The sequence below is a fragment of the Ptiloglossa arizonensis genome, chromosome 1, assembly GCF_051014685.1.
Source record: "Ptiloglossa arizonensis isolate GNS036 chromosome 1, iyPtiAriz1_principal, whole genome shotgun sequence".
Taxonomy (NCBI): domain Eukaryota; kingdom Metazoa; phylum Arthropoda; class Insecta; order Hymenoptera; family Colletidae; genus Ptiloglossa; species Ptiloglossa arizonensis.
Window position 1 is genome coordinate 34330831 of NC_135048.1, and position 12404 is coordinate 34343234.

At 51.8% G+C, this 12404-nt stretch overlaps 1 protein-coding gene across 3 annotated transcripts in view; it reads left to right on the forward strand.

Annotated features, from left to right (window-relative positions):
* The window catches only part of Syn1 (Syntrophin-like 1), a 374190-nt gene extending 362301 nt beyond the window's left edge, over window positions 1-11889 (forward strand). For all 3 annotated transcript variants that reach the window (XM_076312834.1, XM_076312842.1, XM_076312825.1), the window contains exons 6-8: window positions 8470-8684; window positions 10270-10487; window positions 11750-11889. In XM_076312834.1, the coding sequence (XP_076168949.1) occupies window positions 8470-8684; window positions 10270-10487; window positions 11750-11842 (526 nt within the window). In that variant the 3' untranslated portion in view covers window positions 11843-11889. The remainder of the gene's footprint in view (window positions 1-8469; window positions 8685-10269; window positions 10488-11749) is intronic.
* The last annotated feature ends 515 nt before the right edge of the window (window positions 11890-12404 follow it).

Sequence of the window (12404 nt, forward strand, 5' to 3'; positions counted from 1 at the left end):
ATTATTCGAACAAAAAAATTGTCCAAGTCGTACGTAAACGAACGTGGCCGACAAATTAAATTCCGTTCGTGCGTGCAATTGGAACGTAGCTGCATCGGAAAATGGATGGAATTTTATTAAATGAATTTTTATCGTATCGACTACGACCCATCGGGGCCAATTTTTTAATTTTCAACAATTGACGCGATTGCCCCGTTTTCGAGGCAAATGTGATTACGCGGGAAATATTCCCTCCCAAATATTTACCGATCTTGCGATCACGTTTCGTACGCGCGGAAATGATCGAGCGTGGAACAACGAAGGAAAAAAGTATTCGACCGGTTCGAACAAGGAAAACTACGTAACGAATTACTATTCGTGACCGAGTACCCGCGCTCGGGTGATTAACGCGTCAAACGGTTCCTGGATCCACCGTTGCGTGAATTTTATCTCTCAAAGGAGAAACCGTTTCACGGTTATTTATCCAAAGTCGAGAGAACGAAAGTGAATTAAACCGGTGATCGGTCAATGTTCCGAGGAAAAGCTATCCGTCTCGCGATACGATCGCCGGAATTCCGTGAAAGTTGATGGAAACGAGCCTTTTTTTCCTACGTTCCGTGGACGACGTAACGGTGGCGCGTATTCAACGAACGTGGAACCGTGTGGAAGATGGTGAAAAAAATTGATCGTTCGAAAGGTACTCGAAGGCCGTCGGTCGGTCCTTGGTTCGGTCGATGCTTTCCGAGCGTTCGAAAGCGTGGCGCAAAAGGAACCAGGCAACCACCGCGCCGGCTGCATTCGGCCAAAGAAGCTGGTCAGAGAAAAAGAGATATATTCCCTGGAAACGGTAATTTATCGAATCGCCGTTGGCCCCGGGGAGATTCGAGATTCGCCGTACCGATCGAATCGCGCGCGTCCTCTCGCCGCCAGCGAACGTCTGCTCCAGATATTCCAAAGAGTCGGGGCTTTTCTTGTTCGTCGGTAATATTCCTGTCGCGCAGAGTGCACTCTGTGTGTGTCTATGTGCGTGTGTGCAGAGATCGTTCGGTCCTCGTATTTTCGTAAATCGCTCGAACCGATCGCGTACACAAATCTGGCGCGCGAAACGAAACGAGACGAGGCGACAATTATTCTCGAGAACGAGCATCACGATCGTATAAAATTTTCTCGTTAGCACATTCGACGAACTGTGCTCCAGCACCTGTCGATCCGTCTGCCCTTTACAATCATTTTTCCACCGTATTTAGGATAAATGATCGCGAGTTTGCAATTCATTGGAACTCCGTAGAACAATGGCTCATCGATACGATATTTTTGGTGTCGCGCTATCCAAATTTCTATCCCTCTTCGATATCCTTCTTTAGAATTCGCTACGTACCAAAGACGCGCTTCATTTTCCGAATATACGCGAAGAATTTTTTTCGAGCGATAAACGAATACAGAGATTCTGCTCGTGTGCAATTGTGACCGCTTAGCATTTAAACGAGCAAGGGGATCCGGTCTTCCCTCTGTCGTTCAATTCGCACGAACTGGACGACTCACGATCTACGTCGAGACGCAAAGTATCCGAATTAATAGCGTTGTGCGTTTTACGTTCTACTAATAGTCCACCGAGTGTGTCAATAGATGGAGCAGCTGTTAGTCGTCGACAAGAAGACTAACGAGTTGTTTGACGAGAGTTGCTCTCGAGACTTCAAAGAGACTTCTCGTCGGTCTATTCCTTGTTCGCTAATTTATATACCGATAATGTCGCGAGGAGCTGACAATTATGCACGTTCGGTCGCGATACAACGAATTTGACCCCCCTCTCCTGCTAACGACGATAATAAGTCTTTATCGTATCGAGATCGCGTATATTGTAAAACTGAACAGAGGAGAAAGTAAGTGTACGTTCGATGGAAGAACGAGGCAAGGTTATCCGCTGCTATTAATCGTGAAAGTAATTCGACGGGAACGCGATAGTGTACAATAAGAAGAAGGAAAGTAGAAAACAAGAAACGAAAGTTTACGATCCGCGGGAATAAAAGAACAATCGGATATTAACGCGTTGCGATTGTCTGCCGTGGATGGCCAGGTTTCGCTCCGGGCGAGTATATTTAATTCATAAACCGACGATGGACGATCGAACGAACAGCGTCGAGACGACGCAGGATCAAAGACGAGTATCCCATTTTTCGTAGAGGGTTGTTTGCGTTCGCATTGGTTTCGAGAATAATAAATTGAGAGCGAACGGAGCCACGTGAGGGAAAAGGAACCGAGGAGAGAGAACCGTGGGTAGAGACGAGAAAGGTCAACGGTGATTGGAAAAGGGAAGAGACCGAGAATAGGGGTAACAGAGTGGAAAGAGCACGAATGCAAGTGAGTTACAGGTCAGATGCGAGCACGGAGCGTGAAAGATGGGGTTTCGATAATCGAACGGTGAACCGGATCAATTAAAGCCCCCGGGGTGGGCATTAATTATTGAAGGTGTCGTCGACAGTTTCCTATCGCACGTGCGATCGAAGCGCAATATTCGGGACGAGTTCAGGATTCTCGCCCGCGGACTCGTCTCCGTCCCCCGCCCCCGCCCCTTTCTCTACCCGTCCTACTCGACTATTCTCTACTTTTCTGCTCGCGACGCTCTCCCTCGTCTTTTATACGATCGTCCGGAACAATTTTCCTTCCGTTTTCTCCCAAGAAATCACGACTCGAGCTCTCCTAAACACAGACTCCAATTACAATACTTTACGCGGGACAGAAACGCGTCGCTCGAAATAATTAGAACGTCCTCGTGAGAACTGTGCGTAAAGAACCACCGACCTCGAATACGCGATGAAAAATTCGGCGACGTTCAAGAGAGAGTATTTCCCGAGAGTATATCCCGAGAGTATTTCCCGAGAGTTCCCGTCGTTCGATTAATTCTACGAAATCTGATATTCGGTCCGTTTCGACGGTAGTTCCTTTAATTATTTTTCATCGGCGCGTACGATAGTATCGTTAAAGGTACCCGCTGTCCGAACTTGGATATTTTAACGGGATTGCGCGGAGAGCTTCGTTCCTCGTGGAAAAAAGAGAGAAAAAAAGAGAAACAAAAAGCACGCCGACTCGGACGAAGAATTAATTTTTTAACCGATTCGAGCATCGGAATTACAGCGTCGCGATTTGCCACTCGGTCCGCGATAGAATCATTTCGGGAATGTATAATTGAGTACGCTGCAGCGATGTATCGAAACGAGAAGGCACGCGCTCGTTTGTGTAAATTCCGGTAATAAAATTGTCCAAGGATATTATTACGAGAGTTAAATCGGGCTTTCGGTCGCAAAGTGACGCGGCCGGTCGTTAAATTCGTAGAAAATATTATTAACGCGTATCGCGCGCCCGCGGCCGTTTCGCTACGAATTTCGCGACTGATAATCGACCGTGATCAACTTCGCTCGAGTTTCACGCGGCAAGAATCACGCTTTCGTTTTCCGTACGGAAAAGTTGTTTCGTGTTTTACACCGTGTACAATTTTGTTTCGCGCTTATTACTTTAAACAACTTGTTAAGTGCGAGCTTCAACGATGCACGCCGCATCCAATTATAACGTTAACAACGTGCTTCGAAACGTAACGGAATTTACAAGCTCGCGCGTTCAACGGTAACGTTCACCGAGGGAAGATTACGCGGTCCTCTTTAGAAATTTAATTTCTCGGAAAAGGCCTCGTTCGTTTTCCAAATTTTTCGCGACACGACTCTCCTCTCGTTCAAACGTTGCTCGAAGAGTTACAATCGTCCCCTCTTTAAACATCTTTTTTTATTCGTTTGCATCGGCAATCGGAATCGACACTCTTCGAGTCAACGCGTCGGCGTAGGACCCGGCGACTCGACGAGGACTCTTTCAGACTTCTTTTATCTCGCTCGAGGTCGATCGGTCGGAATCTTCGAGTCGTTCGTTGCGTTGCCGGAAAAGTGATCGCACAAGTAGGAGTTAGAACGAGCTTTTAATTTACCGTGATATTCACCGATATTTTCTTGAATAACGACGAATTCGACGCTAATATCTTCTCGAAGAATCGTCTTGAATTTGTTATCAGGCTGCAGTATCGGAGAGACCAGCACACAAAGTCTTCCATCCAACCGCGATAAAAAAATATTCTACGCTCGATTTACCCCATCGATTACCAAAATCGTTTTTAATTGCACTTGTCCTTACATTCTCGTTCCGAAAGGTCCTCGATGCTCCCTTCTCGACCGTTCCCTTCGATCACCGAACGAGCACCCCCGTGCAACGGTAATCATCCCCTTGTACACCGAAAGCGATCCATACTCCCGTGAGGAACAACATCGAGCGAAATCGTTGGAGCGAGAGGTTCGCGGAGAGGAGGCGTATTTTTCACGGGGCAAATTGGATTCCCCGTGAACCGATTATCGAGCCATTATTCGACCACCGAGCGGGATGGGGGCCGAGTAACGTTCTCAAGAGGAGTGACGTTTTCAGAAAGTTTGCTCGCGCGACGAGAGACGCGGCTGGCGGTCGTACACTCTCGAGTCCACTTTTCGTGGAGGCCAAAAGGAAGAAATCGAACGGTGGGTGGGAAAAAAGTGAGAGTGAGAGAGAAAAGAGGGAAGAAGAGACGGGGTGGAAAGAGGTGAACGGAAAGAAGAAAGCGGTAGCACCGAAAAGCCATTTCCGGTCGAAGGGGTCCCGTGTATCGGGCCCGTGGAACCTACGAAATGGCCGACTTAAGGAAGTTTTACTGCGAGACAAACCGGAAGTGATTCGGCAACGACCGAAACACTTCTTTCTCGGTCGAGCGGGACGGGGCGGGGCGGGGCGGTGAGAGGGAGGTAGACGGGGGCAGGGAAGAAAGTTTGCTCCCTTTGGCTTCCGCTTGGTTCCTTTTCGCCGGGATTACGGGCCTCGGACGAACATCCATTCTCGTTTAACGCCTTTATTTACCGACGGCTGCTTTCCACCACCGACTACCCCCGTCCCGTCACCCTCGCCCCGTTCTTCCCTCCGCAGTTGTATATTTCTCTTTCGCCCCTGGTGGCTTTTCGCCGCGCATCGGGCCATTTTTCCACTCGCTCCTTCCCGTTCGAAACCCTCTTCTTCGAGGCTCGATTATCGACACACGGACAACGGTGCGTCGGAAGAACGAAAACGAACGGGGAGAGAAAAAAGGGCAGGAAATCCTCTCGCGAGGTCTCCGTCGACCCGGTTTCTCGGTCCACGGGGCATCGACGCAGGTCGGAGATTATCCAAGTTCGTCCCGATCGAGCCTCTCGGAACCGCATCTCCCTCGGAGTGCAGCCGCTCGCAACTGCCCCGGGAGACCGTCGAAAGACGAGATTACGAAGAGACCAAGATCGACAAAGACTCGTTTGACGTCCCCCTCGGGGACGCGCCGTGCCCGTCGAATTAAACCCGCTCGGCCGAGGATCGAACACCTTTTTAAAGGGTGTCGGCAACCGTTGGAGAGAAATCGTCGAACGCGGTTCTCGGTAGCGACCCAAAAACGAAGAACAAACCGGACTCGGATCTCTCGAGCTCCCGAGCAACTCGAAAGTCGAAACGTACGTTCCCGGGTGAAAAATCTGTTTCTCTCGCGACCGTGCGAGGGGATCTACGAGAGCGAACTCGATCGAAATTCAAATACACGATCGCCGGCCACAATCGTAGGATCATTACTATTCTCGACCCGTTGCATCCATCGCGACGCGCGAACCTTAATGCATTCGCCACTCCCGTAATTCTCTCACGGAGCCCGCGTGCCATCGGTGTCCCACCCCGGACCCCTCGCGTCGCGGAAACTTTCCCGTTTCGAGGCATCGACTATCAGAAGTGGAAAACGCTTTCCAGGGGCCGGGGAAAAGCCGTCGAACGCGATCCAGGGGGAACGCTCGAGCCCCGGATTGCACCCGGAGGAGCTCGTACGTTATTCGTCGAGCACGCGGCCGCGCGATCTATAGGGTGGCCGCGAATTATACCCGGTCTCGACCGACGCGACTTCTCAACGATTCTCCAGCTCGGTGTCCTCGATCGCGTCGAGAACTCGTTCCGTGAACTCGAGTAGCGTCGCACGGTGAAAGTTTTTTTTCGAATCGAGCAACTTTGTTCCCGTAGTTTCTTAAACGGCCGATAAATACGGCCCGGGGAACAAACTCGACCGGAGTGGACGAGCTCTCGATTCTCCTCGGAATATTTACGAGGCTCTCGACCGCTGTAATCGCCGATAGAAGCGATCGCGATCGTATCCCGTTCGACCGCATATTTTCCAAATTCTCCTCGCGACCTTCCGCTCCTTTTTTTTTACAATTTACGGCCCTAGCGTGCATTTCCTCTCGAAATTAATTCGACGCACCGATCGAACAGTTACCCCTCCTCGAGAGTGACCATCAATTACCTCGACCGAACCGGGCTCGAGTTTTCTCGAAATTTCACGCGACATCGTCCCGCTCGATCCCGCGGACCCGTCAACGAAAAGGGTTCTCGCTGGAGGGGGCGTAGGGGGCAAAACGACGCGCCATTTTTCCACGCGGCGCGGCTACCATTATGCCCGAGCCCCGGCCCGTGTTTTTCTCCTTTTCGCCGCGGCGTCGTCGGGGGCCGGCATTTTTTCAGTGTCCCTCCGAAAAAATCTATAAATCTCGCGGCGTGAGCCGGCGCGTACGTCAGGACCATTCGTCAGCGGGCAGATTGCAGCCGGGGCTGGATTTCGCCCGTCGAGGGGCGTCGAGGGACGACGAGGGACGACGAGGGACGACGAGGGCGAGGGTGGTTCGAAAAAGGCCGGCCGGCGACCCTCCTACGAGCCCTCCGGCCGAGCGCCTCTCTCCCTACCTCCCTCACTCCCTCCCTCGTCACCCCGCTCGCGCAATAAAGCCGCGAGCGATTTTTACGATCGAGGCCGGATCGCGCGACGAGGTAATTTACCTTCGAAGAGAATTCTCAGCACGCTGACGCGGTGGTTACGTGTCGAGCCGGGCCACTTCAACCCCGTCGACGCGAAACCCGCGACTTTCCAACCTATCCCAGCTCCCATCCCCCAGCCACCGGTCCCCGTCCCTCCGCAACGCGGACGTTTCGACCGAGCTAGACGATGGGCTCTTCGGGGGCCGCTCTCGATATCCCGCGGCGTTCGCCTCTTTGTTCCGCGCGTCGATTGCTATTGCAGAAGGTGGTTCCGTTCTTACTCTTCATCGGCATCTAACCGATGGTATATCGATCCGGTCGGTGGTCGGGGTACCTCCGGTTTCTGGTGTACTCCGTTTTGCCAACGGAAGCCGAATCGTCGAGTTCGCGTAACTCCCCTTCGATCCATCCGACGAGGTTATCGACAACCAACCGACGAGATTCTCCCGATGAAAACGAGTTCGAAGACGACCCAATTCGACGGGCACACCGCGATGCCCCGAAACGGCGTAATTAAAAATAGAGAAAGAGAGAGCGGCTTTCGACCCGCGGGGGAAATATTACAAAAACCCTCTGTTTCAGCTGCGCCGACGGAAGAGGAATCCTCGAGTCCCGGTACTCTCGTTCGATCGATTTCGATCTCGATCTTCACCGACACGGGATTATCGCCAAGATTTCCGCGACGAAACGACCCGATCGAGACCGATTCGCCCCGCGACGTCCCTTGCGAACGGAATTAAAAATTGGCGAAGAGGTGTCTCGCCCTGGGGAGAAATTATACGAAAATATAGAAATTGTAACCTCGTCTCGGGATCTTCGAACGCTCTTTCGATCGTGCGCGTTGTAATTGTAGCGCGAAAGTATCCTCGCGCAAAGAAATTCTAACGTATCAACATTCTACCGGGATGAAACGTATAAATACGGTGTAAATCGAAGCCGAGAAAACACAGTCACGGTTCCGCGAACTCGAAGGGCGCAGCGGCTTCGCTCCAATCCGCGTGGCGCTATCCCCTCCCTCTCGACTGGCCGGGTCCTACCACCGCGGTCCGTATAAGTACGGGTCCGCTGGTACCCAGCAGTCAGTCTGCCGACGCGAGCCTTCGTGGAGACGACTCGGAAAAAAAGCTTCCACGCGGATCGATCGAATTCACCGAATCTTCGAAGATCCGGTCGATCGATCGGGACGTACAGAATTATGAAAAACAACCACTATGATCGTATTTAAAAGCCCGAAAGAAACTCTTTCGAAAAACTTCCCTTTTCATTTCTTTTCGTTTCGAGAAATTTCTTCGTCGCGAGTGAAACCGAGGATCCCTACGCGTTGCTCCGACTTCCCCTACGAAAGCTCCGAAACGTTTCTCGGTTTCAACGCGAGAACGGTTTTAAGCTCGTACAACGATTTGTCTTTCTCTACGATCTCGAGATTCTATCTGTCCTCTCTCGCGGAAACGACGCCGTCCTCCCGCAAATTTAAGATTCCGGGCGGTTCGTCGGCCAAGGTAACGAAGTAGAGCGAAGGGGATGATTTTTCACTCGTCGGAGGGTGAAATTCTTTCGTATAGAACCGGTTACTCGCCGTCCACTTACGCGAGATGTTGTTTGCATTGTTTTCAGATTGGTCTCGTCGCCGGCTAGACAAAACGAAGCGGCGAGCAGCAGTAGCGGCGCGACCCAGCACGCCGCGACGTTCGCGGTGCGCGTGGGCACCATCGATGGCGTCGTGACGCATCATCTGCGCGCCGAGACGAGAAGGGACTTGGCTGCTTGGGCCAGAGCGATCGTTCAGGGCTGTCACGCGGCGGCTCACTCGTTGCGCGAGTACACCGTTCGTGAGTAAACATTTTCGGCTTCGTTCTCCGCGATCGTTACTCTTGACCTTTCGTCTCGAACCTTGACTCGTAACCGCGTACTGGAAGAACCGTACCTTCCACGACGATCGAACGAGTGCTATTATCGTTCCAAAGACGATCGATTCGCCGTGTCGAGCAGATTTCATAAAAATCTGCGCGAGTTGTTTCGTAATGTACCCTACAGAGTCGGTGTCTGTATCTCAACCCCTTGTGTCACCGTTTATTTCGAAGCGCTGTTCGGTTCGCGTTAAATTTATTTACGAAAATGTAAAAACCGGTAAATTTACGAAGTAATAATACGAACGTGAAGAAAGAAAGACGTGGGACGTAGACGTTCGCCAAAGAGGCCGAAAGTTTTCGCAGAGGACGCCCGTTCGAAGATCCGTTGCGCCCTTACGCGGTGTTGTGCGCGTTCGAGTACCGTGTCGCGAGAAATGACACCCCGATAACCGAAACTTCAACGTCGGTGATAGGTATGGGAAAAGGGAGAAACAAAACCACGCGGAGCGTAAACTCGAGAGCGGACAGCGGACACCTTCTCGAGCGGATCGCGTCCCACGTATTTCCTTTCTTTCTCGCTCGATTCGTCGAAAGAGAAGTACGGCGAATAAAGCGCGGAATTAATTGTACTCCGAAATTCCAGGCATCGATCAAACCGTCCCCAACCCCCTCCCCAGAGGGAGAAGCGAACAAATATTTTCCTATTTTGTTTTCGAGCGTAATCGTTCGTTCCACGAACACCGCGCGTACGCGCTCGAACGTGAAATAAAGAGCGGGAGAAAAACAAGGGCGAGGGTTTGGGGATCGAGGGCGCGCGCGCATACATCTTCCCGGAGGAAAGGGAACCGGAACACCGGGATATATTCCGATCCTCCTCGTTGTTCTCCACGGGCGAGGAGCGACGTCGCGCGACCGTTCGCTTCGATGAATTTTAATTTCTTTTCACCGTGGACGAACGGCAATAATAAATCGAATCGAAGCGGCGCGCACGCGCACCTTTTCTATTCTCGACCTTGTCGAATCCATCGATCGCGAGATACCGTGGATCCTCTCGGCCGACAGAGAACGCGAATAGACTGCGTAAAAGCGTAGAATGGAATACAGACGATATCTAAAATTTTACTTGGAATTGTACGATATCGAAAATAATTTTTCTCGAATCCTACGAAATCCCTTCGGTCTTCGTCGAGAATCACCGATACGTCACCCTGGCGATTCATAGAAGCAAGTAAATTCATAGTCGTCCGCCCCTTCCCCGAGGTAACGATATCGACGGAATCTAAAATTTTACTATACACGATACACTGTATGAAAATAATATTCCCTCGATCCTATGAAATCCCTAATGTCATCCATCTTCGAGAATCGTCGAGAGTCTAGAAACGACCCAACGATTTACGAAAATAAGTACATTCTACGTTTCTTCTCGAGACGACTGCTAAGTGGAATCGAGCGACGTTTCGACCCTATTTCCGCGCAAAGTTACAAAATGTCCTAGTAGGTAATCGCGTACCAACGCGTCCGATGTACGACGAATCGTCGGATCATGTTGTTCGATTTCCAGGCTGCACGTGGCAAGGTAAAGCTTGCCAGTTGGTCGTCAACCACGAGGACGGTTTCGCGCTGTACGCGGCCGGGACCAGGGGCGTGGGAGGCAACGGAGCGAGTCCCGGTTCACCACCGGCACCTTTATGGCGAAGATCCTTCGACAAACTGAAAATGTCCGCCGACGACGGTGCGCGTCTGCTGTGGCTCGATTTCGGCGGGGAGGATGGCGAGATTGTGAGTGTCGTAAAGGTTCACCGTTGCGGGAATATTCGCGTTTCGTTGGGGAAGATTACCTTTTACGATCGAGGAAATAATTTCGAAAAAAGGACGAAAAATCGGGGATTCGGAACGGTGGGGGGGACAGGGAAGGATTTTCCGGTGAAAGAATTTTATTTTTCGATGCGCGTAGCCACCGTCGCCGAAATTAAATATTACCTCTTTTCTCGCGAAAGGTTCGCGAAATTCCACGAGTAATTTTCGTCCGGTACTCTCGGCGTTCCCATCGCTACTAAAAGCGATTTTTAAGGACCGGGTCGCGATACGAAACCAAGTCGATCGTTTCGGCTCGCTTTTTTTAACGAGGTTCGTAAAGCGCGTACCAGGGAATATTCAACGAGAGCCGTAACGGGCCGGTCGCGAGCGTAACGAAAAAATTACTCGCGTTACGAAGCGCAGGATCGAAGCAACGTTCGAAGGAAACTTTTACCGGAATCGCGGGAAATCGAGAAAGGGAAGCAGCGGTACCTGGAACGGACGTGGCCGATAATACCGCGAGGAACGTAATCGCGATCGAAACGACGCCCATCGCGGAAAGAAAGCGACGGATTCCTTTCTCACCGGGGGCGAACTATTGAGAATTTTAATTGACTCGACTCAGCGGACCATCGAGATTATTATCGTCGCCGGGGCGCGCGCAGCTACCGTGAAAGAGAGAGATTCGCGCAACCAAGTAATCCCATTGTACCCGTCACTTCGAAAGAGCCCTCGACGCGGACCATGCCGGAAATACGTATTTTACATCTTACCCCATCCCGTACACCGTCGTCCGGTACCGTTCAATGGCCATTCATAACCGGCTGGCCGTGCAGGGGGTAAGAAGCCATCGGAGAAGAATTTCCCGCGACGGACGTCTCGATGGAAAAATTATTCCGCTCTCGGGCAGCTTGAAACGAAGCTGCAAATGGAGAATCCGAGGAGTCGTTCCCCCTTTGGAATTTTTATCGAGCTCGATCACGACCCGGGAACTTCCTCCCGGGTTGCTCGATGTCTGCGAGTGTGTACGTCCACGATAGGGAAAAACAATCGGGGGAAAGGGATTGGACCAGAGGCTGGTTCTCGGGATCGATGTCTCGCCGAGAGGCGATAATGGGTTTTTTTTTCCTTTCGTAAATCGTCTCTGGTATTTAAGATTTATCTCGGCTGGAATGTATCTTCGAGGAAGATAGAGAAAATGTCGATCGTCAGAGGTCTCACGATCCTCCGTGGTCGCGTTTCAGGAGCTGGACCTCGAGAGCTGCCCCAAGCCGATCGTGTTCGTCCTGCACAACTTCCTCTCGGCGAAGATCCACCGGCTCGGGCTGAGCGCATAGGGGTACGAGGGGGCCCCGACAGAGGCCCCCGACCTGCCGCCCCACACCACCAGGTCCGTCACCAGCGTCTTTCTCCACTGAGTCCCTCGATCGCCAACGAAGGACGAGGGAGAGAGGGAAGAAGAGGGTGGCAGGCAGGAGAGAGCAACGAAGACCAGAGACTCGACGGTCCGGGACGACGCGTTCGATGTTTCCGGCGGAAGGGGCGCTCGCGCGGAACCCCTTGCTCCGTCCGGCCAGCGTCGAGGTGGTGTTCTTCGAGGCTGGCTCGGTCGCGCGCGAGCGAAACTCCACGGGAGAGAAAGAGACTCTTTTTACGCGTAAAGAAAAGAAAGTATACCTAGGCGACGAGCAACGTCGACGATCGACCGGAGAGAGAAAAATAGAGAGAGAGAGAGAGAGAGAATGGGAGGGAGAGGGAGAGATCGATCGACTCGAAGCCATCCACCGCGATCGCGATTTATCGAGGAAAGTACATCCGTAGGCTAGCGTCCGCCGGGAGACCGGGATCGGGCCGGAGAGAGGAATCGTAACTAATCAACGCGCCTAAGTAACCAATTAA